At 41.0% G+C, this 27,385-nt stretch overlaps 1 protein-coding gene across 3 annotated transcripts in view; it reads right to left on the bottom strand.

The window, feature by feature from the left end:
• Positions 1 to 11,987: 11,987 nt before the first annotated feature.
• The window catches only part of SNX24 (sorting nexin 24), a 162,832-nt gene continuing 147,434 nt past the window's right edge, over positions 11,988 to 27,385 (bottom strand). For all 3 annotated transcript variants that reach the window (XM_060146217.1, XM_060146219.1, XM_060146218.1), the window contains 4 exons: positions 20,863 to 20,957; positions 19,450 to 19,482; positions 18,862 to 18,926; positions 11,988 to 13,533 (listed from right to left, as the gene is read on the bottom strand). In XM_060146217.1, coding sequence (XP_060002200.1) covers positions 13,466 to 13,533; positions 18,862 to 18,926; positions 19,450 to 19,482; positions 20,863 to 20,957 — 261 coding nt within the window. In that variant the 3' untranslated portion in view covers positions 11,988 to 13,465. The remainder of the gene's footprint in view (positions 13,534 to 18,861; positions 18,927 to 19,449; positions 19,483 to 20,862; positions 20,958 to 27,385) is intronic.

Genomic DNA, 27,385 nt, shown 5'->3' with positions numbered 1-27,385 from the left:
TTATTTTTGCAAGACTTTCTTTTAACCTGAAGTGCTTTAAAACAAAATATACAAAATATATGCATTTTAATGTTAATAATGAAAGATTAGCAAAGGTTCTATAAGTCAAAATATTAGCACAGCTGGATCATTTGGGATGGGAATGCACAGAAAGGATGCCTGTCCATATCCCAAATACTTGAGCTGATTATTCACTAATTTTTACTCGGTGTAACATGTTTAGAAATTTCCCTTGAGTCCAGTTGCAACAAAAAGGAGTCTTTCTTCACTTACATAGTGGGGATGAAGATTCGGGCTGTACTTAAACTAGATGGGAAAGTAAAATCTTATTGGTGGGGCCTTGTTGTAACATACCTGGCTGTACCAGAATGTGCCTGATCTCTGTTCAAATGGGAGTGGTAGTTGTTAAATGGCCCCATTGCTTCTCCCCAAAATTACATCTCTTGAGCTGTATTCTAAGAAAACCGCTTCAATGAGAGATGAGGTGAAATGAGCATTCTTACTGCTGATAGGGGTGTTAATTGCTACAGTCCTCCTGAAGAGCATTTTGTTATTTTTTTCCAAAAAACTTCATTAAAGGCCTTTGATATGCCAGGTACCAGTTTTTGAGTTTGGGGAATACAGCAGTGGACAGCGAGAAAAAGGCATCATGGAACTTACATTCTAGTGATGAAGACAGAATAAATGAGGTAACAAATAAAAGGGTGTTGACACTGTAAAGAAAACACCAGGTTTGCTGGAAAGGCCCAGGTGCGGGTGAGGGAGAGGGGCGCTGTTTGGGTGGTCTCATGGGGGGACATTTGAGCTGAGCTCTGAGGAGAGAGAAGAGGTGGCTGTCAGGCCAGACCTGTGATCCAGGCCTTCCAGGCAGAGAGGGGAGAGATAACACGAGGGTCCTGAGGTGGAATGTGTGGATTCCAGGGCAGAAGAGAAAGCCAGTGTGCTGCAGCCTGAGAGGTCAGAGAGTAAGGCTGATAATGGAGCATTTGGGGCCTGGGGTGCCAGGGCAGAGCTCTTCTTTTATTCCCAGTACAGTGGGGAGCTATCGGGTTTAAGTTGTGGGGGGGCATGATATGATCTGCATGTAAGACTATTTTGTCTACTACGAGGAGGAGTTTTATAGGGGGTTGAAGTACATACCAGGAAACTCAAAACATTCGTATCCTTTGGAATCCCACTCCTGGGACTTTGCTGTAGACGGTGATCTGAACTTGAAAGCGTGACAATGCTGTGGACGGTCTGGCAACCAGTCCCCCTTGGTCCGGAGATGGCCACCTGTTTTCTTTGAGGAATCACATCATCCTTTCAGACACCTCTTATCCTTAGGGTGGGCTGACCCTACAGATGGGTACATGCCTGGCCTGGCAAACTCATTCATTAACTCACTTGATAAATACTAGATGCTGGAGAGAGCTGCAAACGAAACTGCCAGCCCTCGTGGTTCCCATGGAAGGAGACAAATAATTCGCACATATACCATGTGAATATATAACAGAACATCAGGTAGTCATAAGTCCACAAAGAGAAACAGGGAGAGAGACTAGAGAGTGAAGAGGGGATCAGGGCAGTCCCTAGTAGGGCCTGAAGGAAGTGAGAGGGCAGCAAACCATGGGGACATTGGGGGAAGAGTGAGCAAGGCAGAGGGGACAAGAGTAGTGGCCCCGGATGAAGGGCAGACTGGTGGGCTCAAGAAACAGCAAAGGGTCCAGGTGTGCAGAGTGAGGGCAGTGGAGGAGTCAGATGGGAGAGGTGGGAAAGGGAGCAGGGGGTCCTATAGGCCAGTCGGAACATTCCCTTGTCCTGGCCCCAGTGACAGGCTCAGAGTTACATGTTTGACCCCAGTCATATTAGTGAGCTTCAACTGTGGGAGTTCTGCTGGGAGAAATGCTAGGACAGAGCTGCTGTTTCTTATGGGAAGAGGTAAAGGAGCAGGCTTGAGAATGAAATCAGCACAAAGGGAAGCTGGTCCAGGAGATGGAAGATGGATTCCTGAAGACACTGCTGAGCCCCTAAGTCTAGCCATGCCTGAAGCCAATCTCTACCCCTAGCTTTTTAATTACCCAAGCTAATACAGTTCCTCTTTTGCTTAAGCCAGGGTGAATTGATTTCTTGTGACTTACAGCCTAAAGTCTTTGTCTAATACAGCAATATTGGAAAAGTTTTACGTATAAAGATGTGAACTGCAGAATTGTTTATGACTGCAAAATACTGGAAGCAACTTGAATGTCCCAAAATGGTTATAAAGGAGTAGTATGCATTCATTAAGACTGATGCTACAAAAGTTAGAGTACCGTGTTATAAAGAAAAAAGTAGAAATTCTGTATGCAGCACGATCTCAATTATGTAAATACATTCTCATAAAGCAAAATCAACAAAATGTAGATTGACATAAAAACAAATGCAAATGGTGGGATTTTTAAAACTCATGTTTATATTTTCTTTACTTTTTGTCTTCGAATTTTTCTCTAGAGTGTATTTCTTTATAATACAATACTTGGGAAAAAACTTATTAAAATTTTTTTTAAAGGTAACACAGGAGGAAATTGGAAACAAATGTCCTCATATATATAAAGTGCCTTAAGTCTCAAATGTCAGAAAGCACATACTGCTACGCCCCCATGCATAAGGACATGTACCTTCTACCATATTTGCCATCTAGCTTTTTCATGAGTATGAACATAATGAGATCTCTCTTGTGATAAAGCAAAAATTGGTTCATTTTGGAAGTGCTGAAATTCTGAGACCACTAGTGCACAGGTAGCAAACTGTCAGGGTGTCTGTTATCCCAGATGATCTATGAGCTAACGTCACCCCCCCTGCTAAAAGCAGTTTATCCTGAGGGTCAGGCTGTATACTAAAAACATCAGCAAACTGATAACTACATATAAACTACTGCTTTATAACAAGGTCTATGTTTTCTGCAAAGGCTTTTGAAATAAACAGCTCGCTATTTAGCCAATCATGCTGCTAAAAGGACACAAACGTAGCCAAGGGTGTGTGTGGAATCACAGGAAAATTACACTGGCTGCTACCACCGCCATGCCCACATTATTATAATTCAGTCTTGAATCACTTTAATAAACAATTTAAACATTTTGGTATCCTTAGCCACAAGTTGTTTAATTCCAAGTGCTATTTAGCAATTTTCTGGAATATCAGATAAGAATTTAGTAAAATTTATTCTTGGGTCAGATTAATTAGAATGACACTTGCAAAATGATTGACTGCTCCATTTCCGATGAGTTTTTAGAACTCATCAACCTCATTTTTTAGTTCAGCTGTTTTGAATTACATAAAGACAAAAATATGGCAAGGATTTTATAGCAGGAAAAGGATTTGTTTTTGTTTTTCAAAATTCCTATAATTCAGGCAGCTGAAGAAATCTTTGATCTTGAAGGCTTAGAAATTCAAAGCCCCTCAAAACACTTTTTTTTTTTTAAGAAAAAGCAAAAACAGTATTTGTAATGGAAAATTTTGGTGCTGTTAAGTACATAACGGCTTTTACTTGTCTGCAGTTCATCTCTTGGACTTGATTTTGGCCAAGTCTAAGTGTTAGGTGTGATACAACATCACCTGCTTGGAGATTTGCTAGTGTTACTGATATTCTAGAGTGATAGAAAAACAACTGGCACTGATGCAGAATTAGAGTGACTAGTCACAGAAGTCCCATCTGGGGGGAAAAAGAAGTCCATCTGACACATAGTAAGAGTCAAAACAAAATGCATTACAAAATCCATAAATGGAATTGTAAGCCCATCACTAGTTTCATTACAATGCTTGGGAGTCACAAATTTGGAGGATTTGGAAGGGACTCAACATGCCAATATCCCTTCTATTGCCTACTTCTAAAGTTTTATTAGGAGTCATGTAAGTTTCCACATCCATTACTTTTTCAGAGGGTGTGAAGGACTTTCTTCCTGAAGCACACTGGGCCTTTAAAGTGCTATTAAAACTACGGTCACCATCTGTCCTAGGTGGTAAATATTATGTCCTGTCATTTGGATAGATATCTCAGTTTGAAAACCTGAACCTTTTTCTTCCAACCTGGACACAAAACACAGGTCTCCTGCCTGTGCCTCTTCTGGACACCAAGACCTACACTGGGACAGACTGTCTTGAGGAGAGGAGTAAGAACTGGTCAGCCTGGAGCAGAGAAAGTCAAAACTTGATTTATCCCTGCTGTCCTGGAAGTACACCTCTCTTATAAAGACCTAAGGACTTCTGAATTGCCTCCAAGCCTGTACAAGCTGCTCTCTCTGCCTACTGAGCCCCCGCCACCCTATCTGCTCCCTGCCATTCTTCAGGACTCAGTACCTGGGATCCCTCCCTCGACGAGCCTTCACTGGAAACTTCCTCACACCATGTTCTAACTGCTTGCTTCCTGGGTGTCTCCTGTCTCCTCCTTGGACTGGAATTTGCTCTCGGCCAAGAATTAGATCATACTCATCTCCCCCTGAGACAGTGTTTCACACATAACTGATGCTCAATAAGTATGTTCAGAACTGGTAACCAAAATAACCCACCTACAATTATACTATGAGGTATTTAAACTCTCTCAGGACTAGAAATATTGTTAAACGTTGGCATTTGTCTTTCTACCCTTTTTCAAAGACTGTTACCTTTTTCAAAAAAAAATAAACTTTTCCTCTTTATTTTCTGAGTTGAGGTTAGAAGGGCATGATAGAAGTAGACTGGCAAAAATGATGTGGGTGTCAAACAGTAGAAGAAAAGCCCCAAGTGGTGGTGAGCCTTCAGTGGCAGTGTCCGTGGTGAGTGGCAGCTGGCTTGGGTGACACACCTTGGTCATGAGCGTGCCAAGCTGCTGGCAGTCGGTGAGGCCCAGCCCTGAGCTGAGCAGTGTGGATTTGACCCGAGAAGTGATGAGAAACCATTCTCTCTCGAGTCTTAAGTACTGCGGAAGTCATGGTATCCACCCTGGAAACCTTTACACTTGAATCCTCATTTGTTGGGCAATTTATGTGGTTCAGTGAGAAAACTGCACAGTCACATGGCTCCACCACGTGTAAACCCAGTTAGGTAATAACATGATGCCCTTTGTGGTCAAAGTCACAGGTTTGCTCTCTGTGCTTGGCTTTGTTCCTGGCTACGGAGCGTATTCCTGACTCTCGTGAGCAAGGCACGAAGTTAGAAATAGTTCAGCAGCATAAATCTATCACCACAATGAGAAAAATCTAGCTTAGCTTCCTTCTGCTGGTCAGTCAGTGTTGCACCTAGTCTGCTTCTATGCATCTGCAGACACTGGGAGCTGTTTGGAGGATTTTTTTTTAATTTATGTTTTTAAAAATTTCATGCCTGGTAACGAAATATAAATTTCATGCCTGGTAAAGAAACATAAATGGGTATAAACAAATAAAATAAATCATTATTTGTCAATTATATCTCAATAAAGCTAAATAAAATAAAATAATAATAGATCAAATCCCTCCTGTGTAAAACCAGTGAATTGTTTCCCATTGCACATAGGCTATAAGCCTTGAATGCCATGTCCCAAGGAGGGCCCTGTGGGATCCAGCCCCAGCCCTCCACTATCCTCTACACTCACCCGTTTCCTTGGGGACCCTGACTGAAGCTCTCTCCTTGGTTGGGCTTTGGAACCTTCTGATGTCTCTGTGACACCCTCTCCCTTCCCCCATTCTTGCCAGTTAATTCCTCCAACATCCTTTGTCTCTACTTCAGTGTCACTACCTCAGAGAAGGTTCTTGACCTGCCCAAACCTGAGTTACGTATCTTCCCTGCACATAAATAAACCTCCTTATTTTTCCTTTATAGCATGTAACACATTTTATAATGACATTTGGGGGCATATTTACCCATTTAATATCACATTATTCTGTAACTTCCATGAAGTCAAGGATTCTAGTTTACTCAGATTCACATTTAAAGATATCAATGATTTAGAATGACACCATGATGCCTTCTGTGATGAAAAAAAATTACCATGATACCAGATATAAAAGCTTATGCAAAAGAAGATAATTTCTATGGGTAAGATACCTCTTATCTTTTATTTCATTTAAAATACCTTATTGGTTTTGTTGAGCTTCTGATGGGCTGGTGTCTTAAAGGTATTATCAGCCTTCTGCAGTAACCATCTGGCATTGTTTGATTTTGTGCCCGCTCCTCCTAGAAGTAGTGAGGGTGTTTTTTAATTAAAAAAGTTAAAATATTTTTAAAATGTGCAACATGAAGGGTTGCGGTTCTCAAACTTTATTGTGCATCAGAATCACCTGGAAGGCTTGTTAGATTTCTGGGTCCCATTCTCCGAGTGTCTGGGGCAGAGCCTGAGAATGTGTACTTCTAACAAGTTCTTGGGTGATGCTGAACCATCACCTTGGTCCAAGGTTCCAACTTTGAAAACCACTGCCCTGAGATGTCACAAAACCATGTTTTTTAAACCACTGAATTAGCTTAGTAACTCATTTGTAAAGGATAGACGTTTAAGAAATCATTCAAACCATCACCATTCTGTGTATCAAACTGGTGAGCAAACTTTAGAAAACCACTGTTTTAGAACAATCAGGAGGTAACGAATCATTACGCAAATCTGGGAAGATGTTAGTAAACCCTGATTGCAAGGTCGTTCACTCCGCAAACGTTTCTGAAGGCCCTGCTGTGAAGTGTGTAGCCAGCTCTGAGCTGGCTGATGGGAACACAGGCTGCAGGCCACCCACTCCTTCAGCAGCGATTCTGGGATCTACTCCCGCACCTCCCCACCCGCACTGAGAAACAGGGTAAACAAGTCGTTAGCTGCCCCTGCCCTCAGGGAGCTCATGCTCTTTGGAGGGGGAGAAAGACCTTAAACAAATCAACAGAATACTACAGACGGTGGTAACTGCTATGACAGAATACAATTGTGCTATGATAGAATAATGGGGCAGAGCGAGAGTTGGGGTGCCACATAAGAGGGGCTCTTGGACGAGGGGACATCTAAGTTGATGTGAGAGTGGGCCAGTCTTCTGATGAGAGGTGAGAAGGGTATTTCAGGCAGAGACCAGCAGGTTCAAAGGGCTTAAGTGAGAACCAAATTTGGCAAGTCCTGGGAAGAGAAAGACCAATGTCGCCAGTGAGATAAATACCAGGAAGAGGAGGGCGAGGAACTTGGGAGAGGGTGGCAGGAGTTTAGATCTTAAGTGGGGATGGAAGCCACTGGATAATTTTGAGCAACAGTGACATGATTTGACGGACATGTTAAAAAGATGGCTCTGGCTCTCATGTGGAGGATGGACTAGCGTAAAAGTGGAAGCAGAGAGACCTGGGAGGAGGCTGCAGCTGAGAGCACAGAGCTTGGTTTAATCAAGGGAGATGGGACAGCACTCTGATTTATAATGTAGTGTAGAAAGATAAGCAATTGTCCCAATACTAGTTCTTTCCGACCTGAGTATTCACGTGTTGTTCAAAAATGCACATAAATACAAACAGTTCTAACGTGAGGCTGACGGGGGCGGGGGTGGGGTGGATTAGCTTAGCCTGAACTGTGTGGATCAACAGTGCAAATCCTGATCCCCTTTATTAACTGGTGGCCGTAGTCAAGCTATCTTGCCTTTCTACTTTCATTTTTTTCACTGCAGAGGGGAAAAAATAAGAATACATACCTCAGAAAGATGTTGTGAGGCTTCAATGGGATAATCTGTGGATAGAACTTAGCCCAAATTAGTGCTTTATCATGTTAGCTACTTATTAGTCACTCCCGATCTTTGCTTTCTTCTTCTATAAAGGTTTGTAAAAGCTTTGTCCAGTTATAATGGCCTTAGTCTCACAACATGTGGCGCCCGGAGGAGCTCACTACGTAACAGCATCTAAGTGGAGAGAATATCAGGGCTGGAGACACTGTTGATGGCGCCATGGCTGATGTTAGAGGAGAAGGCGGCAGAAAGTGTTTCACATTGTATGGGTCAGATTTACAACTATACTCTGAGAATATAAAACAAAATTTTCTACAGTCAATTACATGTACTTCAAAGGCTTAACATTTCAATGTACCCTCCTCCCCCTCACACAAAAATAAATACCTCTTCACCCTCATCACCAATCCAGACCGTCACTCTGCATCTGTATGGACACAAAACATAAAAGTTGCAGTATTTTCTGTTTTGAGTTAGTGTCTGCTACTTCCCTGGGTTTCTGCTGCTGAATTCAAAATCTATAATTATCATCAAGGATGAAAACCAAAACAAAGCCAAGATGAAAGTGATTGCTTTGAAGCTGAGTAGACAGACTGGAGAAGATAGTCCTAATCACTGAACTCTACATCCAATTCAGTTAAATGGAAAGACATTCCCTAGTAAATGGCCAAAAATTCCAGAAAACAAGGATTTTGTCTATATTCTTTATTTATTTAAAAAAATAAATTTATTATTTTTGGCTGTATGGGGTCTTCGTTGCTGCGCATGGGCTTTCTCTAGTTGCGCCAAGTGGGGGCTACTCTTTGTTGCAGCGAGGGCTTCTCATTGCTGTGGCTTCTCCTGTTGCAGAGCATGGGCTCTAGGTGCACAGGCTTCAGTCGTAGTGGCATGCGGGCTTCAGTAGTTGTGGCTCGCGGGATCTAGAGCACAGGCTCAGTAGTTGTGGCGCACGGGCTTAGTTGCTCTGCGGCATGTGGGATCTTCCCAGACCAGGGCTCGAACCCGTGTCCCCTGCATTGGGGACACCACTGCACCACCAGGGAAGCCCTCTATTTTTAGATAACTAACACTATGCCTTAGTGCAGCAAGAAATCTCAAATGCATTTCACCGAATGGGTGGATGAGTAAATGAATACATATTCACATAGGGTGTCTATTGAAACCACTACCCAAACTTGTCTGTCATCCTTGCTGCTTCTTCAAAGAGTCCTGCTATAGACTGTTTGTGTCTGCTCTCCCCACCCCCTCCTAATCCATATGGTGAAAACTAATCTCCTATGTGATGATGTTTGGGGGTGGAGCCTTTGGGAGGTGATTAGGGATTAGTGCCCTTATGACAGAGGCCCCATAGAGATTCCTGGTGCCTTTCCCGCCATGTGAGGACACAGTGAAAAAGAGAGCCCCTTACCAGACACCAAATGCGCCAGTGCCCTGATCTTGCAATTCCCAGACTCCAGAACTGTGAGGAATAAATGTTTGCTGTTTATAAGCCACCCAGTCGATGGTATTTTTGTTACAGCAGCCAGAATGGACTAAGACAAGTCCCTCCTCCCCATGGCCACATGCAATACTCTGAGAGTTGAGCTGCTGTTCTTTTCATAGTAGATTCTGCAGGAGGTAGGAAAGCCAATAACCACCAAAGAAGGGGAGTTCATAAACCATCTCTCACATCCCTCAAACAGTGGTTCCTAACCTATGTGTGTATCAGAATCAACTGAGAAGTTTCTCTTAGTAGCCAAGGACAGACCCCAGCCCAGATTTATTGATTCAGAGTTTTAGGTGATTCTGATGCACATCTCTGGTTTAGAACTATTGGTTTAGAATCTCAGAGGTTGTCAGGGATACAAGAATAGCAACTGGTATGTCTGCCCAAACTCCTCCTGCACCCTAGACAAATATCACTAATTGGTTGCTATACTCTTACTCACTGAGCCTGTATTCACTCAAAATCCTTTTCTTAAAAAAGCTTTTAAAAAAATTGTAGTAAAATTACACGACATAAAATTTACCATTTTTTACATGTATAGTTCAGAGGCACTAAGTACACTCACACTGTTGTGCAACCATCACCATCCATCTTCAGAACTTTCTCATCTTCCCCAGCTGAAACCCACTGAACGCTAATTCCCCATTTTCCCCTCCCCCAAGCCCCTGGCAACCACCACTCTATTTTCTGTTTCCATGAGTTTGACTATTTCAGGTACCTCAAATAAGTGGAATCATACAGTAGTCATCCTTTTGTGACTGGCTTACTTCACTTGGCATTATGTCTTCAAGATTTATCCATGTTGTAGCAGGTGTCAGAGTTTCCTTCCTTTTTTAAGGCTGAATAATCCACTGTATGTATAGACCACATTTTAGCCATTTATCCATCGGCGGACACTTGGGTTGCTTCCACCTTTTGGTTGTGAATAATGCTGGCAAAAACTTGGGTGTAGAAATAACTGCTCGAGTCCCTGCTTTCACTTCTTTTGGGTATATATCCAGAAGTGGAATTGCTAAATCATGTGGTAATTTTATGTTTAATTTTTTTAAGAACTGCCATACCATTTTCCACAGAGGCTGCACTATTTTACTTCCTAACAGCAATGTATAAAGGTTTCAAGGTCTTCACATCCTTGTCAACACTTGTTATTTTCTGCTTTCTTTGGATAATATCCACTCAAATCGGTGTGTCACAATCCTTACCTGAGTGCTTTATGAGCCATTATCAATTGACCAGAGTTGACAAATGAGATGAAATCCATTTGTTATTTCTAAACTGTGATCGTGAGATTTCTATGCTTTTCAAAGTGAAATGACTGAAGAATTTACCATGTGGGGATAGTCACAGTGTTATTGGTGCCATTTGTATACATGGCCCACTGTTTGAAATGGGGGAGAAGAGGAGGACACCAGGAGAAAGGACACTGGGGCTGCCATATGCAAATTTGCCAGGTGATGGAGGTTAGGCCTGAGAAAGACTCTGCATACAACAGCAACTGGGGGACATTCTGATATCAGCCCCAGGCAAACCATCAAATCCAAGAACGGGGGATAAGGGAGTGTGAGGGCTGTCCCCATATCCTGGCTTAAGTGGTAAGAGGATTTCTTTTCCTCTTCTTTATTCTGTTTTCTTCCCTCTACTCTTTACTTCTTTATTGGCTATGAATCCATGCTTTGAAATATCCATGTTTCATAAAAAAAGGGGAAACGGAATATATGTACAGTAAATATACATTATTTGCATGCATGTGGATGAAATATCTCTGGAAGTATACATGTAAACCAAGAACAGTGGTTGTCTCTGGGAGGGGAACTGGGAATCTAGGAGACAGGATGGGAGAAGACTTTTCTTTTTATATATCCTTTCATATGTTTTTATTAAAATTTTGACTGTGGAAATATATTCCATCCTCTTTCCAATGTGCATTTCTGAGGTGCTGACACCAGAAAGTTCCAACTCCTTCCCAGACTCCCTTGAAGCTGGGGATCAAGAATAAGGTTCTGCCAATTGCATGTGCTTTCATGAGCTGTAAAAGATGGAAGTGGGTGAATGCCATCTTCCTGCTGCTTTAGGCTGCGGTTGCTGACAAGCAAAGTCATGGGCGTTGAGAGGCAACTGTGGTATAGGTGGTGACAGCTGAACACTTTGTTCTAGTGCCCAGTCACCAGCTGCCTGGGTGCTGCCATGAGGTAGTTATGGTAGTAAGTTACCTCCTGATCCTACGTGCTGATCCCTGGATCGAAGCTACATGTGCTGTTTTTGACTTCAATAGCTTCAGTAGCAGCCTCCCAGCTCCCTGAATTCCTGCTAAAGACAGAGGCTGTAGCTCCCCTGGCAGGCGGGTATTGGAAATTGCTGGAGCATTCTGGAAGTCGCGCCTAGAGACCCACCAGGAGTTCATTCCCCTCATCCCTCCAAAAGATTCTGTAAGCACTGCTTCTTATTATTCCATTCTGCTTAAAATACCTACTGTGGTTTCTATTTCCTGCAATGGAATTGAAATGGAATATTAAACATTTAAATAAAAATTAGAAAGTCATCCCTAAAAAAAAAAATTCAATTCTCAAAAAAGAGTAGTAGTGCCACCAAAGTTCTTGAGTAGTGTGCTACCAAAGATGCTTGGGCTTTATGTTTTTTAAAAACCCTCACTATCTTGGTAAATCAACTACTTAATGAGTACCTATTGGCTTAATAGATGAGGTAATTTAACAGTTACCTTGTCAGATTAGAAGTAAATGTCTATATGAATATGTGAGAAGGGGAGTGTGTGTGTGTGTGTGTGTGTGTGTGTGTGTGTGTGTGTAAAGAGACAAGACACAATTTATATTTCCAATAAAATCCTGGCAGTACAAGACATATCCAAACACTTCTTGTTCTTCATTTTTATTTAACTCAAAATAGCTAATAACAAAAACATTTAAAAAATATCTCCAACACTTGACTATTCAGTCATTTTTGGTTGATGACACTTGATTATTTAGTTCTTGCTTATTTCCAGCATGTAGTAACACATCTATCATAAATAAATCTCTAAGAGTCTGCAGGAAGCTTTAAACCTGTATATTTAGATCCTAATCAAAAACCATGATTTAATTATTAGTTTTATATCTAAATATTTTTCTCCCACACAGAAGCTTATTAACTAATAACCATAAATAGGCTAGCTATTAACTGGTTTTCAAGGACATGCCCAAATGTGGCACATATATACAGGCTGCATATATGCTTTTATCCTTTACTACTCAAAATGTGAATGCCTGTAAGATGTACAGTGGAGTTATATCATAAACACATTTAATTTAATTCAGTACATGAGATCAGTGAAAAGGAAACGATAAGGAATAAGGAAAATAACAATCAATCTGGCAATTACATACCACCTATTCAATGAATGGATGCCCTCAAGTAAACCAAGATGAGTGTTGTCAGTCTGGTGTTCCCTCAGTCACTGTAAGTTCATATCTGTCTCTTAGAGGGCAAGCATCTTGCAAGGCTAAGTAGCATTCTAGTGTTTAAAGTTATGTGTTTTTTTCTACAAAATAGCCCCTAAACGCCAACAACTTCAATTGGTCTTCAACGGAAGAAACAGTTACCTCTTCCAACACTGGAGGAAAAACTGGCTGCCGTGGATGGAGATTTCCAATATGGTACCATTCTAAAGGGCTTTCAAGGATAATCTTGGGACCCCATTTTATCTTACGTGCCGACATTAGAAGCTAACCCCTGGATATGACGCAGCCCCACTGTAATGTAAATTAAAATGCCATGATTTTAAAAATGCCCTAATATTGTCAGTATAATTTCATTCCCAGTTTAGTTCCTTCCTCACATTTGGCACAGTGTGTTTCTGTGATGCTCTCCTGGTGCCAGCGCTTCAGAATGTTACCCATCACTGGCTGAGAAAAATCTCATGATGAAAAGATTAGTGTGTCATGAAATCTGAACAAAACAGCTACGAAAGTTGATCAGTCTCACTATGATTCGGGATAAGATTTTCAATTAGCAAACGGTGTGACTGAAGCAGAGAGTAACTGTTTTGCTACACTCGGAGCTCCCAAAGATCTTCTTTAGCTTTCTTTTCCTGGGTTTCTAAATTGGCAGCTACATTCTACTTCTTAAACACTTGGCCTTAACCTCAGCACCGCCCTGGTTCGGTTTCTATTTTTAAAAGCACCATTCTAATGGAAATGTCCCTGCTCTGAATTAAGCTGCCGCTGTGAATTTTACCACCAGCGAGAGCCATCATGTCATAGAGTTTAGGTTAATTTGGTAGGTATCGATTTCCTTGACTACGACTTCCAAACTTGCTTCAGCTTCTTCTAGCCATGGAGGATTTCTACCTGGGCTGTAGATGAGGGTAAAATATCCCATGGAGAACTCCTTCAATAACCACATTTGGAAAATCTGAAAAACAAAAGTAAAACTGCTTTTCTTATGGACATCAATAAAACACACGTGCATCTCCTAGAACGAAACAAGGTAAGGCCTAGGCATAACTCGGGGATCTGCATCACCATACAGTTTGCCCTTGTTTCGGACGTGCCATCAGTCATGCTGCTTCGGCCTCGAGCCACGTGAGTGTACCACCAGGCGCTGCAGGAATACACGGCCAGATTTGTAGCTTATTGATTTAAGGGATGTTCTAATGGTTAATGCTGCTAGGCCCCCGCTCTTTATCTGAATGTTTTCTCCCAAGGAAGATGGATTACACTGGCAATTCAATTTCTAACAAAATCTCAATATACTTGAAGGAATTCCAAGATTTCTACTGGGAATACTTTGCTGCAGTTTTTCCGCTGTGGTTTACAGTGGCGTTTAGTCCAAGCGGTCTTGAGTATGCTTGTTCTATTATACTAGCTTCTAGAGGGCAGGAGGACAGGGGCCTGCCTTCCTAACGTAAAAGGGCAGATTCCTGACAAAAGCCACACTTGTCAAACTTGAAAAATCAGCTACATTTTTATAGGAAATGCAAAGGACATTCAGAGGTGTATGTTATGTTGTATCTCAGTTTAGTCATCACAGCAGGTAAAATACGAACAGATAAGTTGAACAGGAGAACCGATCTATCACACGGTTCAGAATTTTCATTTATAAACTTTAGTCTGCACATAATCATATCTAGGATTTAAAGAAATATAGTGATTATATATGGAAATTAAGTGGCCCAATACTTTGAGCTTCCAAATAATATGTTCACTGATTAATTCAACCTCTACAGAGTACCTACTACATAAAACCACTTACAAGGGGATTGGACCTCATCAGGCTCTTGGAGGAGAGGGCTCTGACCAGGTGGAAAGTCTGTGGCAGGCAGGAGCCTGAGGCTAGTGTAGCAAGTGGAGTGGCTGAAGGGCAGGGGGGCAATTCAAGGCTGGTAAGAATGGACAGGAATTCTGGCTTTATCTGAAAAGCAGTGAGAAGCTACTGAGGGATTTCAAGCAGAGTGAGACAGCAATGAATTGTTTTGAAAAGATGACTGTGGCTGCCATTCAAAGAGCGACTGGAGCAATTTCAGAGTGGTGATGGATTCGATGGTAGTAGTGAGGGATTTCCTAACAGTACCTACTTAACAGGCTGTTGTAAAAATTGATGAATGAAACAAAGTGCTTGGACCTGAACTTGGCACATCGTAAGTACCAGCTATTATCACATACCAAGCACTGCCTAATTACTGGGAATTTAAGTAACAGTGCCTGCCACGGAACTTACATGCTAGTCAGGGAGTCAAGTGAATAAACAAATAAAATGTGTTTTTAAAATATCTCCAATACGCAAGTACTCAATTACTTTTGGTTGATGACACTCACTTGATTTCTTAATGTTTGCTTTTACCCAACATGAAGTCACATAATTTTTAATAAAACATATCTTTAAAAGTTTGCAGTGGACTTACGCCTACATACTTAGATACCAATCAAAAGCAATGACTCAGCTAAGTTAATTTTAATTCCAAACACATTTCTCACACGCAGACGTGTATTGATATCAATAGCCATAAATGAAGCTGTTGATTAATTTTCAATAAAATGCCCCAATTAGACATATTACACGCATCAGCATATATGCATTTATCCTTTACCACTCAAAATATAAGAGTCTGCTTAAGGTTAGTGATATCATAAGCTTATTTAGTGTAAACATTTTGATCCAAATCAGTAAGTTCAGCAAAAAGGACAAAAAGGAAAATAACATGAAATACTTTGGGTAATTCTACAGCACTCTAATAGGTCAAGCAGTGGTTTAAAGGCAAGGAGAAAAAGTAAAGCAGGGCACGGGGCCAGAGAGTGATAGGGGACGGGAAGGTGAAGAAGGACCTTTGTGCAAAGATGCCATTTGAGTGAAGTGGTGGAGCAGCCAGCTGTGAGGGTGTCTGGATGAAGAGCAATCCCACAGGGGGAACAGAGCATGCCCAGGCCCTGTGCTCACCGTCCAGCAAGTGCTAAGCATATGCCAGATGCTGGAGATTTAGAGGGTGAAGGTGACAGAAGGAGAGAGAGAGAGAAGGCAACACAATTTGTGATCATTGTTCTAAAGGAAGCAAAGAGGGCGCTCTGATAAAAGTGAATGGAATAGAGATATTTTATAATGAGGTCCACCAACGAGTAACTGATGAGATAATCAGAGGTCTTTTTTTTTCCTCATCTGTTACAGTTTACTCCACTCTAAACTGGATTTTGGCTTCATTCCATGTATCATTTGATACAATGTCCATCACTGCTTAAACTACTCAGAAAACTGCCCTTGCCTTTGCTTCCCTTTGAGAGATGATGAGAAGGAATGTGATTTGAGAAAGGTTTTGTTGGTTTTCATTTATTTTTATAAACATCTATTGTGAAGCTTAAAAAAAAAAGTAAGGGGGTGGAGGGGCTCTTGGAGGCTACTTGAAAGGAGAGCCAGCAAAGGCTCCCTGAAGATGCACCTGAAAGAGGAGAGGGCCAACAATGTGTGAGGCCAAGAGGGCTCCAGGAGGAGGAAGCAGCAAGTGCCCTGCGGGGAATGAGTTCAGCGCATCTGAGGCCCAGAAAGAACTGCAGTGTGGCTGGACCAGAGTGTGTGAGGGGGTCCCGGCAGACACGCGGGCCAGGGCCAGCCCACGGCGGGCCTCGTCAACCACGGTGAGAGTCTGGGGCTCGCAGAGAGGGTTGGGATGGAAAAACAGTATTGTGACGCAGCTGTATACTCAAGGCCATCAAGGCCACAGCAAGGGGATTGTTCCAAAGAAAGTAAAATGAGAAGAGCAGAGGGTCTAGGACAGCCTTCAGGAGAGCTGCCAGAGCCTGGAAGAAAAGCAGGAAGGTGGGAAAGCCAAGGGGAGATAGTGTCTGAAGGAGGGGAAAGTGGTCACCAGTGGCTAAAGTTAATGAGAGGTCAAGGAGGAGGACTGAGAAAAGTCCACGGAGTTTAGCCACACTGCAGTTGCTGGGGACCTGAGCCAAAGTTATTTTGAATTCCCCAGAAAACTCAAAACGAAGGCCAAAAAGCATATGCTAAGAGAAGAATGTTTTATCTTTAGCATTTTATATGAAGAAAGTGTTTAACTGTCAGAATTTTAAAGACAGACACTCCTCTGATTTTTATGGGTGTCAGTGTATCTGTGCAGGTACTTTCAGATTCTGTACCTGGAACAGTTAAGAGGCCTTAGAACACGAACATGTGATGCAAGTAAAATTTATCTTTCAATTAAATGCTAAAGAGTTGCAATAATGTATCACTAGTATAATACTTCTAAGACAATAGGAATCTGATTTATGACACGGGCTCAGGCAAAGTTCCACAAAAGGAGATGTAGTGGCTGGCTCTCTCATACTTCGTTCCGTCCTTTACATCAAATTCATGATTGACATTGACTCTCAAGGAGGAATCCCCTTTCTGTGCAAGTTGCTCAACTACATCACTATTCTACCAATGATCCATACCTCTTATTCTTTCTAACTCCAGACATTCGCCCCTAAGGCTCTTTCCCAGAAAGTTCCTCCCGTTCTTCATGGTCAAGCCAAGTGCACAGCAAATCCTGCTTAAGAAGCTGGATGAATTGGATTTAAGGATCATAAAATATCTTCCCTCTTCCAGGAAGCATCGTGGCTACTCCAGTCCACAGTGATCGTTCTACTCTCTACACTTTTATAGGAATTTCAGTCAAATGCTTAAAATATCTGAGCAGAAACAATACCTGGAGAAAGTACTTGTGGAACCATTTTTAAAAGCTAGTAAGAATACTTCATAAAACACTGCCCCATACAGAGTGAAGTAAGTCAGAAAGAGAAAAACAAGTATCATATATTAACGCATATATGTGGAACCTAGAAAAATGGTACAGATGAACCGGCTTGCAGAGCAGAAATTGAGACACAGATGTAGAGAACAAACGTATGGACACCAAGGGGGGAAAGCGGCGGTGGGTGGAGGTTGTGGTGTGATGAACTGGGAGATTGGGATTGACATGTATACACTGATGTGTATAAAATTGATGACTAATAAGAACCTGCTGTATTAAAAAAAAAAAAAGGAAGTTCATTTGGTTGAGGAAAAAAGACCACTGCCCACTTAATCTAGACTAGGTTACATCATGAATATTTGTTAAATGTAACATCTTGTTAACATAATATCAACTAACATACCAGGTATATTTCTTACACATGGGAAGCAAATGTTAAAGAAAGGGGATTATTCCTCACTGAAGGGATTTTATAGAGAAAATACTACGAGACCATATTCATGTGTGGTTGTATAGCAAAGGCAGCTTTCTTCTAGAACGTCCCTCAACAGAGCGGGGCTGTGTCCTAGTCGGCCTTCTTTAAGCTGACAGCTAAGTGGGTGATCTGAGCACACAAGCATCCCTGCCACAGAGAACAGTCCCCTCTCTCTTGCTGGTGATAAGGTTTTATTGTCAGAATGTAGGAATGGTGTCCATAGATAATTTATCTATTGCTATTTAGCTGCTATGCTATTTAGTTACTCTCAGAAACAAAGGCTGAAAATTCACTATATGCAAAGAGCACAGGAGAGATTAGGCAAAAAGGGATCCACCCACCAGACCTGTGAGACGGGGCAAATCAGGGACCTCCCTGAGCCCCAGTTTGCTCAGGAGCGAATGATGATACCTGCCCTGCCTATTTCATGAGGTTGTTAAGGAAATTAAATGAGCTAATGTCTGAGAATGTACTCATGAAGAGCTGCATATCAGAATACTTTGAGAGGGACTCTGAATCATTTAAATTTCTTGGCACAAAGAAAGGACTCAGGCTAAAATACCAAATTACATTTACGCTTAAATTAATTCATTATACTTAAAGATACAACTTTAAAAATGTGTATCTGACTGTCAAAGATGCTGTAATCTAAATGGAAATGGAGATACGCATGCAACGTATATACACAGCTTTTGGAAAGAAGCATTTTAAAAAAGGACCGGAACCTTGGATTCAAACCCTAGATAAAAACCAGCAGAAGCCAAAATAACACCACCCCCAAAATTAAGGACAATAAATCCCTTTCCCTCTTATTACTCTAATTCGAAACAGCCTGGCAAGAGAGAAAGAAAAATTACATTTCCTCCTGAAAGGCCTGCCCCAATTAAAATTCTGAATGTCTCTTACACCAAGAGCACTGGTTTATTGGCAGATTATTAAGCCCTGGCCAATGTCACTCTGTTAGACCTGTATTAAAAACGTGGTTTATGTGGTGTAGGGTCAGATCAGTAAAGAGCTGTTAGCAGATGACAGGTTTGATTACCGCTGGCTGCAGGCAAGACGTATGGATCCCTGAGGAACAGCAGCACCGGCTGGTGGGACAGTTTGCTGGAAAGGTCAAGAACAGGCATGTCAGCATCAGGGGACGATGGTAAACAGAAAACACTACAAACTAGCTTTGAGGGGATCAAACTGCTGTGCGGGGACACCTCAAGGTTTATGTATCTAACGGTACGGGTGAATAATAGCAAGCAGAGCTGGAGGAACAAACCAGCAGTGCGCTCATCTTCTAAACATGTCTTTGTGGAATTTGAAGCAGATATACAATCTATACCATAAATCACTGCTGCAAAGTGATTTTTTTTTTAAATCTTGTAGTACGATTATTGATGAAATATATTCTTATTACTTGTATGAAATCATGTAGGACTTTATTCCTCTAGCCTTAAATAGAATGGTTACTTCTGTAACTTCCCATCAAATATTTATCATCTTAAAATCAACTTTCTAGCAAAGGTTTTCAAGAAAACCTTGACTTGAAACAATTAGATGATGGTAAGTAAATGTTTAACAAAACCTTAGTCTTATTCTTGGTTTGTATAACTCCTGACTGACTGGTGTTTGTTCTTACCTTGACTCTTCAGATTCTGTCTCGTCAAAAGATCTAAATTTTTTTAAAAAAGAAAAGAAGACCATAAAAGTTGGGTCAGTATTTATGTCAACAAAGGAAGAAATAGCCAGTATTCTTAGAGCTCTGAATTGGGAGACATTTTGAAAAGAGACTTAGGTATTTTCACAGAGTCACAGCGTGGCTGATGCCTCATTCTAAGGAACCCCAAGGCTGCAATATTCTTGAATTTCAGTTTCCTGGAGATGACTCAGAAATCCTATCGTTTTGCTTTTGGACTTATATAATGGAGAGAAGATTTCACTCATTTCATTCCCACTATCTCTTCTTAAAAAATACACAACTACATATGAAGCCCAACCTCCCAGCAAATGCACCAAGCTGGAACAGGAAGCACTGACCATACACATGACTTGGTGAGTGCGGTGTACGATTCTTGTTCTGAGGTGACTGAAAAGTGGCCCCGAGTAAACACTGCTGGTGAGGGAGCTGTGACGGGTGTCAGCCTCTCATCCAGTGGATGGCTGGGTTTTAACACAACTTTGGGTGTGGTTAGCTTGAACATCTTGTAGTTAGTGTGAGTCATTCAGGCAGGTCTGGAGGCAGCAAGAAAATGGATAGAACCCTCTCCCCACCTTGGATCTGCAGAGAGTTTGTGATGACGTGGTTCTTTGTAAATAGATTTAACACGTAAGAGATGTTGCCGACTGCCTTCGGAGGCCAGATCAACACAGGTGCCCAGAGCTGGGCGAGTGGCTTGTTTCAGAGTTAATGCTTTAGGAGAACTTTTCCCAGTTGCTGCTGATATCAGATGTCTGGTTTCTTGGTAGAGAGGGGTTAGGGTCTGCAGCCCCCCCATTTAGAAGTTCCTGAGGGAGAGGCAGCAGGACAGTGGGGAAAGTGGGGAAAGAGCTTACGCCAGAGGCCTGGGCTCTGCCAGCTCCAAGGTAAGCGACCTTAGGAAAGGCACTTTACTCCTGTGTCTCCGTTTGCTTAACTCTAAAATGGAGCGAGTTGGATAAAATCACTTCTAAGGTCATTTACAGCTTTAAAAATTATATGAATAAACGTGCCAAGGGGATACAGACTTTGCACAAATATTCACAAATAAACATTAGTCTCTAAATAAGCTATCTAGATTTATAATTCCCATCATGTAACACCATTCCATATAAAAGTATAATTTAAAAAGTCAATTCTTCAAGTTTAAATCTGAATTAATGAGTGTTGGTCACCTGGCCACAAGACTCAGGAGCAATTCCTTTGACTACAAGCAGGGGGCGAGCGAGTGCTGTCCCAAGCCAAAAGAATGGGTGTGGCCAGGTTGGCCCTCCGCACCACCTGTGTTATCTGTTAGGCCAATAAGTGATTGAAAAGTAACTTAAGATACATGTCCAATAGGTAAACAACTCTTACCCACAGCTCTCTGCCTTTGGTAGAGAGGGCAGATGTCGCACATTTAGGAAATCAAGGAACAGTTTGGGAAGTTCTTCGTTTTCTAAAATGACAGCCTGTGAAAGCAGAAAACAATTAGAAAGTGAAGTTTGCTAGGCGATCAATCAAATAAACTATTTTGAAAAGTCATAACCATCCATCAAAGTTCTTACCAGCATTATTACCCCAAATCAAAATTACCCATTTCACCCACCAAGATTTGAGGCCAACACACACGTTATTCAGTGTCAGCAAATGCTCCATTTTATCTATTCTTTCACCCAAGCAGCCATTATAGAGCATCTACTATATATACTTCAGATGCTGACGGGCGGCAAGACAGCCAGGCGCCAGGGAGACACAGTTCCTGCCTTCATGGAGGTACTAATCCAGAATGAGTATTTAAAAAACCTGGGAACATCAATAATACTGCTAAGAGAGTTACATCAAGTTTTCCTTATTTAGTGATAAAGTGATCTGAAATTGTGTGTGTGTGTGTGTGTGTGTGTGTGTGTCTATCTACAAGAAACCACTACTGTTCAGGAAATACTATACACGGCTTTTTTAACTGGAAGATTTAGTCACGATCCTTCAGCTAACACCTGTTTCAGCAATAGGATCAACTGACATTTATTGCTATTTGGACAGCTCCACTTAAAGGGTCAGTAACAGTTTCACCACTAAGTGTAAATCAGTGTATATGCTGAAAAAAAAAATCTATAGAGTTCTTCCATTTAGGGAGCTCTGCTAAATGGCTGCCATAATGGCATAACCATGTCAGTTCTCAGATATCCAAATTATGCAATTTCAAGGAGAAATCTAATAGAGAACTGTAAGAGTGCATTTTCATATATATTTAGTTTTGAGAGTCTGCCAGAGCAATGACTGTACATTTGCTCCCCCCGCCCTTTTTTTTACAAAGACCACCGGAAAAGCATCAGACGTTGTGCAGTAATCTCTAAAATTAATGTAACTATTCTTAAGGGTCATTTTTATAATTTACCATGGCTTTTTTTCCCCCAGTAAGTACATATTATTTAAAAAACAATGAGAATTGATGGGCATATATACACTACCAAATGTAAAATAGATAGCTAGTGGGAAGCAGCCGCATAGCACAGGGAGATCAGTCCGGTGCTTTGTGACCACCTAGAGGGGTGGGATAGGGAGGGTGGGAGGGAGGGAGACGCAAGAGGGAAGAGATATGGGGATATATGTGTACGTATAACTGATTCACTTTGTTATAAAGCAGAAACTAACACACCATTGTAAAGCAATTACACTCCAATAAAAATGTTTAAAAAAAACAAAAAAAACAATGAGAATTGATGCTGAAATGTCATTCACTCAGCTGATCAGGAACAGCTATGCAAGGTGATGCAAAAGATACACAACACGTGAAAAAGGTCAAATTGTGTGTTTCTTGTATACACATAATTCTATATAATGTATTGTTTTTAGCCATAATTTACATCTGGAGCTGCCCATTTCTCACCATGCTTTGGAATTCTGTTACTCAGTTCAGGACATATAAATGGAATAAGCTACTACAGAGATCACCAGTGCTAGCACACTGACCTCTGTACTATACTAGTGCTCAACCATCCTGCTGTTCAGTTCCTAGAGAGGGGTAATCTGGAGATCCAGCCTTGTCTGGGGCTCTTACTATTCCTTACATGGCCATTGTACCCACTGAAGTTTAAGAAATAAAAAAGAGGAAAATAAAGATATCTGGGGTAATACTTTATTCGTTAAACAAATATTTACGGAGCACCTATTATGTTAGGCACTGGGATATGGCAGTGAATACTACAGGTCAGTAGAATGTGGGCTGGTGGAGAAAATTAGTGATAAACAAGTAAACACACACATAAGTTAAACTTGCCTTAGAATACAGTGACACAGAATCTGCACTCTCTAAATGCCTTCCCATCCATCCCTCCATCTTTCTAAAATGTTTACTTTTTTCTTGATTATAAAGTAGAAAAATGAAAAATTCATAAAATGGAGAGAAAAAAAACCCCTCCCCTATCCAGGGGCATTCTTCCATTACTATTTCTGTTTCTTTCCTTCAATCCATTTGGCTTTCATCTAAATTTTTATCTATCCGAGAATATTTTTGGGGTGCCCAGAAGGTCATTATTTCAGTGTCCAAAATCAAAGGTTCTAGGAATCATGATACATATGAAGTTCGAAGGAATTGTTTTTGCCATAATACAAGTTGCAGTGATTATCAGTTTGTACTTGTAGATATCTATTCAAGAGGATAATACCTATTTGAATAATAAAGCTTAATGTTGTAACAAATACAGAGCTGTTCACCCTGGCAATAGTTTTAATTATGTGAACAAGTGGTAGCTTTCAGATTAAAAAAAACAGCCGAGGGGGTAACCATTATCTCCACCCCCATCTTTTAAAATAAATTAAATCAATAACAAGTGTGGGACACTTTTAATGACCTGAACTACTTAATTTCCAGGCTCTTTAGACATGTCATCCATCACTGCAGCATGGAGGAAGACATCTCTTGAGTGTTCGGTGGTGGTGGTGGGGGTTACTTTCGTTTTATTAATGCAAGATTTAGGGAATTTTAACAAGGTGAATTGTTTATTTGCCTTGACAGATTGGCTTACAACGCACTGACTACATCTACAGCGTGATCATTAATGACAAAAGACAGGCAAAAAGCTGTTTACACTGCAACACCGGGACAGGAATTAATCCTGCTCAACCTCCCCAGAGTACTCCAAATAGATGATCATGTTGTTTTAGGTCAGATATACTAGAAAAAAAGAATATCGAAAACTTCAAAAATTTGTGAGCATTTTTGTTAAATTGTTATTCGCAAATAATATTTCCTATAAAACAATGACCAATGTGGATTTCAGGATTTACAGTTGTAAGAAAGCAGCACTAGCGGGGGGAGGGTGTTAGTCAAGCTTTCGGTTATGCGGAGGGAATATCTCCTAAACTGTGCTAAGAAGGCTTGTAAGAAAATAATTAATACTTAAGCCCAGAGACAGAGTATAATAGAGTAGAATTTACCTAATTTAATACATATGTGTAAGTGAAATGACTGTCATTAGTTAGTACAGAGATGCAACAGAGAAAATGTATTAGGTCAACCAAATCTTTTGGTTCAGAAACACATGACCACGTTCCATGAGTGACCCATCAGTGAAGTGGGGCCTCACAACTGTTTCATTTAAATCCTCTTCAGTTTCTTGAAAAGCTTCCGCTCAAGAAGAACCACTCCTTGACGCTGCACCCTGGGCCATCCCACATGCTTGGGACCCCGGTCTGGTCTAAATCACCGGACCTATTCACTAGATAAGCTTTTGATTAAAAAAAAAATATATATATATATATATATATATATACATAAACAACATTTTAAATATCAAATAATATTTCCCTGTTGTTTTAGCTTGCTTATCTTTATTTTTGATTTATCTTCAATGGTAAATTGAATGGTCATTTTCATTCTTTACAGAGGCAAGTGGTGTAGTGGAAATATGTAGTTTTAGAGCAAGACCTGGGTTTGAGTATCTCCTCTGTCTACCTTAAAGGTCATTGTGAGGATCAGGTGATGTCTCCAAGAGTCTCTGGCATGCAATTAGCATTCGATAAATGTTAATTCTGTTTCCTTTGAATTTTTTTGTTGTATCAATTCTCAACCATCTATTTTATTGGTTTTGGAGGTTTGGATTATTGTCTATCTAACAAACAGAGCTTCTTAGTCCTCTACAATTCGTGGATCCCTTTGAAAATGATGAAAGCTGAGAATCTTGCTTGCTGAAAAATACACACACATATATAATTGTGCTGCCAGTGGTAGGGGGTCCAATAGGCCCCTGACAGCCCAGCCAAAGATGCCTGCTTGTAGCTCCGATGTGGCAGCAACGCTGCTGGGCACACTTTTCATTTGGCCTGGAGCCTGAAGCACTGCTGGGCCCATGCTGGATGCCAGCTCCCCAAAGGACACGCTAGCCTTCTTGTTTCAGTTTTCTACCTCTTTGTCAATTAGAACCCCGCTGGAGTGTGTGCTGCCTTGCTATTAGAATTCATGAGTGCTTTCAGCTTTAGGCTGTGGTTGAAAATATTTGTCTGGCCGTGTCTGGTGAAGGATTTTTTTCTTAAAGTCCAAAATCTACTGCTGTACCGGATTTAGAAAGCAGTTCATATTTATGGCTTCTACGTCTTCTAAATATAACTCTAGAATTCAATAAGCTGTGGTGTTGAAGGTTCCCAAAGTTAGCAAAAAAGGAGGGAAAGTAAGATTTAAACTCTATTTCTACAGAGTATAGCTGATGAAGCACTAGTATGCCACACCTGTTATGAGATGGGCATTTTGAACCACTGGGCAGTGATAGGTCCCAGGCCTGGTGCTTTCTAACTGATTAACTAATTACTCTGATGGTAGAGTCCTGACACTGCATGCAAGTTGGAATGCATGGCTGGGTAGCTAATTTACACAGTAAAACGTCAGAATTCAAAATGAGCATAACAAGTTGAAGAAAAAATTGGAAATAATCCCATTAAATCTTACAGGTTAAAGTACTGAGCCAAATACTGTAAGAGGCAGAATTAATTAATCTCCAGATGTAAGTTGGAGAGTAGGTCACAAGTGCTGTTGGTCACAAGTGGTAGGTCAGCAAGAAAGTCCTGCTTCCACAAAGGTGTAAAATGAGCTGAGCAGTCCTCTCACTCCACTGAAAGCAATATTATTTAATCCCCAAGTAAAGGGAAATGAGAATAAACTCAGGAAGAGCTAGAGGCAAGCAGTGAAAATGGCTAAAAGATTAAAATAGTGTCCATATGAAGAAGTCACTCAACAGTGGGTACCAAGCATGGAATGAGGTGGTGGAGGACCAAGGAGATAATGTGGTCTTTAAGTTAACTAACCATTCTGTTAAGGAGGGTGGCAGTTTCCAAAGCTGCTGGAACAAGAAGAAACTACTGTCCAAACCAGCAGAGAAGGAATCTATCTCTAGCTGAAGCCTGTGCCATAAAACTAGGAAAAGTGGCACATGCATGGGAAGAGTAGGAATCATAAGAGCTTCTAAATATCTGGGTTCTGAACATCTTTTACTTGCTCTTTCATACACATGCAGACTGGAGATGCTACAGAATTAACAGAAAACCACAGTCATTTCCAGCCAATTTACCACTTAGGAAGTACACAGGCTGAAAATCAGGTTGTTATCAAGATGCACAAAGGAAATGGGGCTAAATCAAAGAACTGTAACAAGCGTGTGATACATTATGTAATAGACTTTGCTAAGACTATATCCAACTCTGATAAATATTAAAATGGGCAATTGAGTATACCTTGTAAGAAGAAAAAAATAATTATTATTCTTTACAACCATGTTACTCAGTTACAGAAGAATAAATAACTTTCCTTATTATAGACCAGAAATATGACTCTAAAAAAAGAATGGAAAAAAAATTCTCTATGAAAATATTTACCAAAAAATTGCCTAAAGGGAGCAGAGAAACAATAGCATTGATAGCAGCATCCTCCTCCAGCTCAATGTTTACTCCAGGAGAAATGTCTCTTTTATTGAAAAGGTGCAATTATCATCATGTAACAGAAATCACAAAATCCCGATTTTTCTACATTATCAGCTTTATAAAATCATGTTCCCAAAGGATACCATTGATTAGTTGCACATGTTCTTTCTGTGACATCCCAAATACTTAATTGTCAGTTATCTTTTCTTCTTCAGTAAGTAAAATGTAGTCACAAAATTACAGAGGGACCTGTTCTGCCTTAACCTTCGCTAGATGCCATCATGCAGTGGAAAACACTGGTAAAATATCACAGGATAACGCCGTCCGGAAAGGGAGACATATAAACACTGTAATGATTTCCCATGAGTTTCCATTTTAGAAAATTGTCACTAAGGCGAGCATAAACGGTGACATATCTCCACCGAGGACACGGTGAAATCGAACGCTGGCATTCTAGTTAGGTCCAAACCTACCCAGCAGCCAATTATAACAGGAACGGAACATCTTGCTGAAAACTTGGACAAGACCACTTTGCTAACCTTCCAAGATCACTGCACAAAGCTGCGCTGTTTTCACTGATTTGATCCTTTTATTCTCTTTTCAAAACATTAAAAAAATAAAACCCACCACATTTCTTCCCATTGTCTATCAAGGTTTTTTAACAACTGCAAGGAACCGCTCAGTCACAAAAGCCAGGGTATTGAACTAAGTCGGGAGGTTTCCAAGAGTCCTGAAAGCTCTTTTCCTATTCCACCTTGTTTGGTTTGAAATGCCTGACGGTTGAGGTGATAAAGTTCATGACAGTTTTTCCTCTCTTCACCAGGAAAGATGCTTCACACCACACCTGCTTCAGAGGTGCAGCTAAGAACAGGGAGGGAGAAAAATCAATACCTCCTCACGGCAGTAAGTGGGCTGCCGTGTCCCTGTCCTCTGGGAACAAAACCTACCAGCTCACAGAGGCTTTGCTGTCCTCAGTTCTCCACTTACC

Source organism: Lagenorhynchus albirostris, chromosome 3, assembly GCF_949774975.1.
Source record: "Lagenorhynchus albirostris chromosome 3, mLagAlb1.1, whole genome shotgun sequence".
Lineage (NCBI taxonomy): Eukaryota > Metazoa > Chordata > Mammalia > Artiodactyla > Delphinidae > Lagenorhynchus > Lagenorhynchus albirostris.
This window is presented reverse-complemented; position numbering and strand designations above follow the sequence as displayed.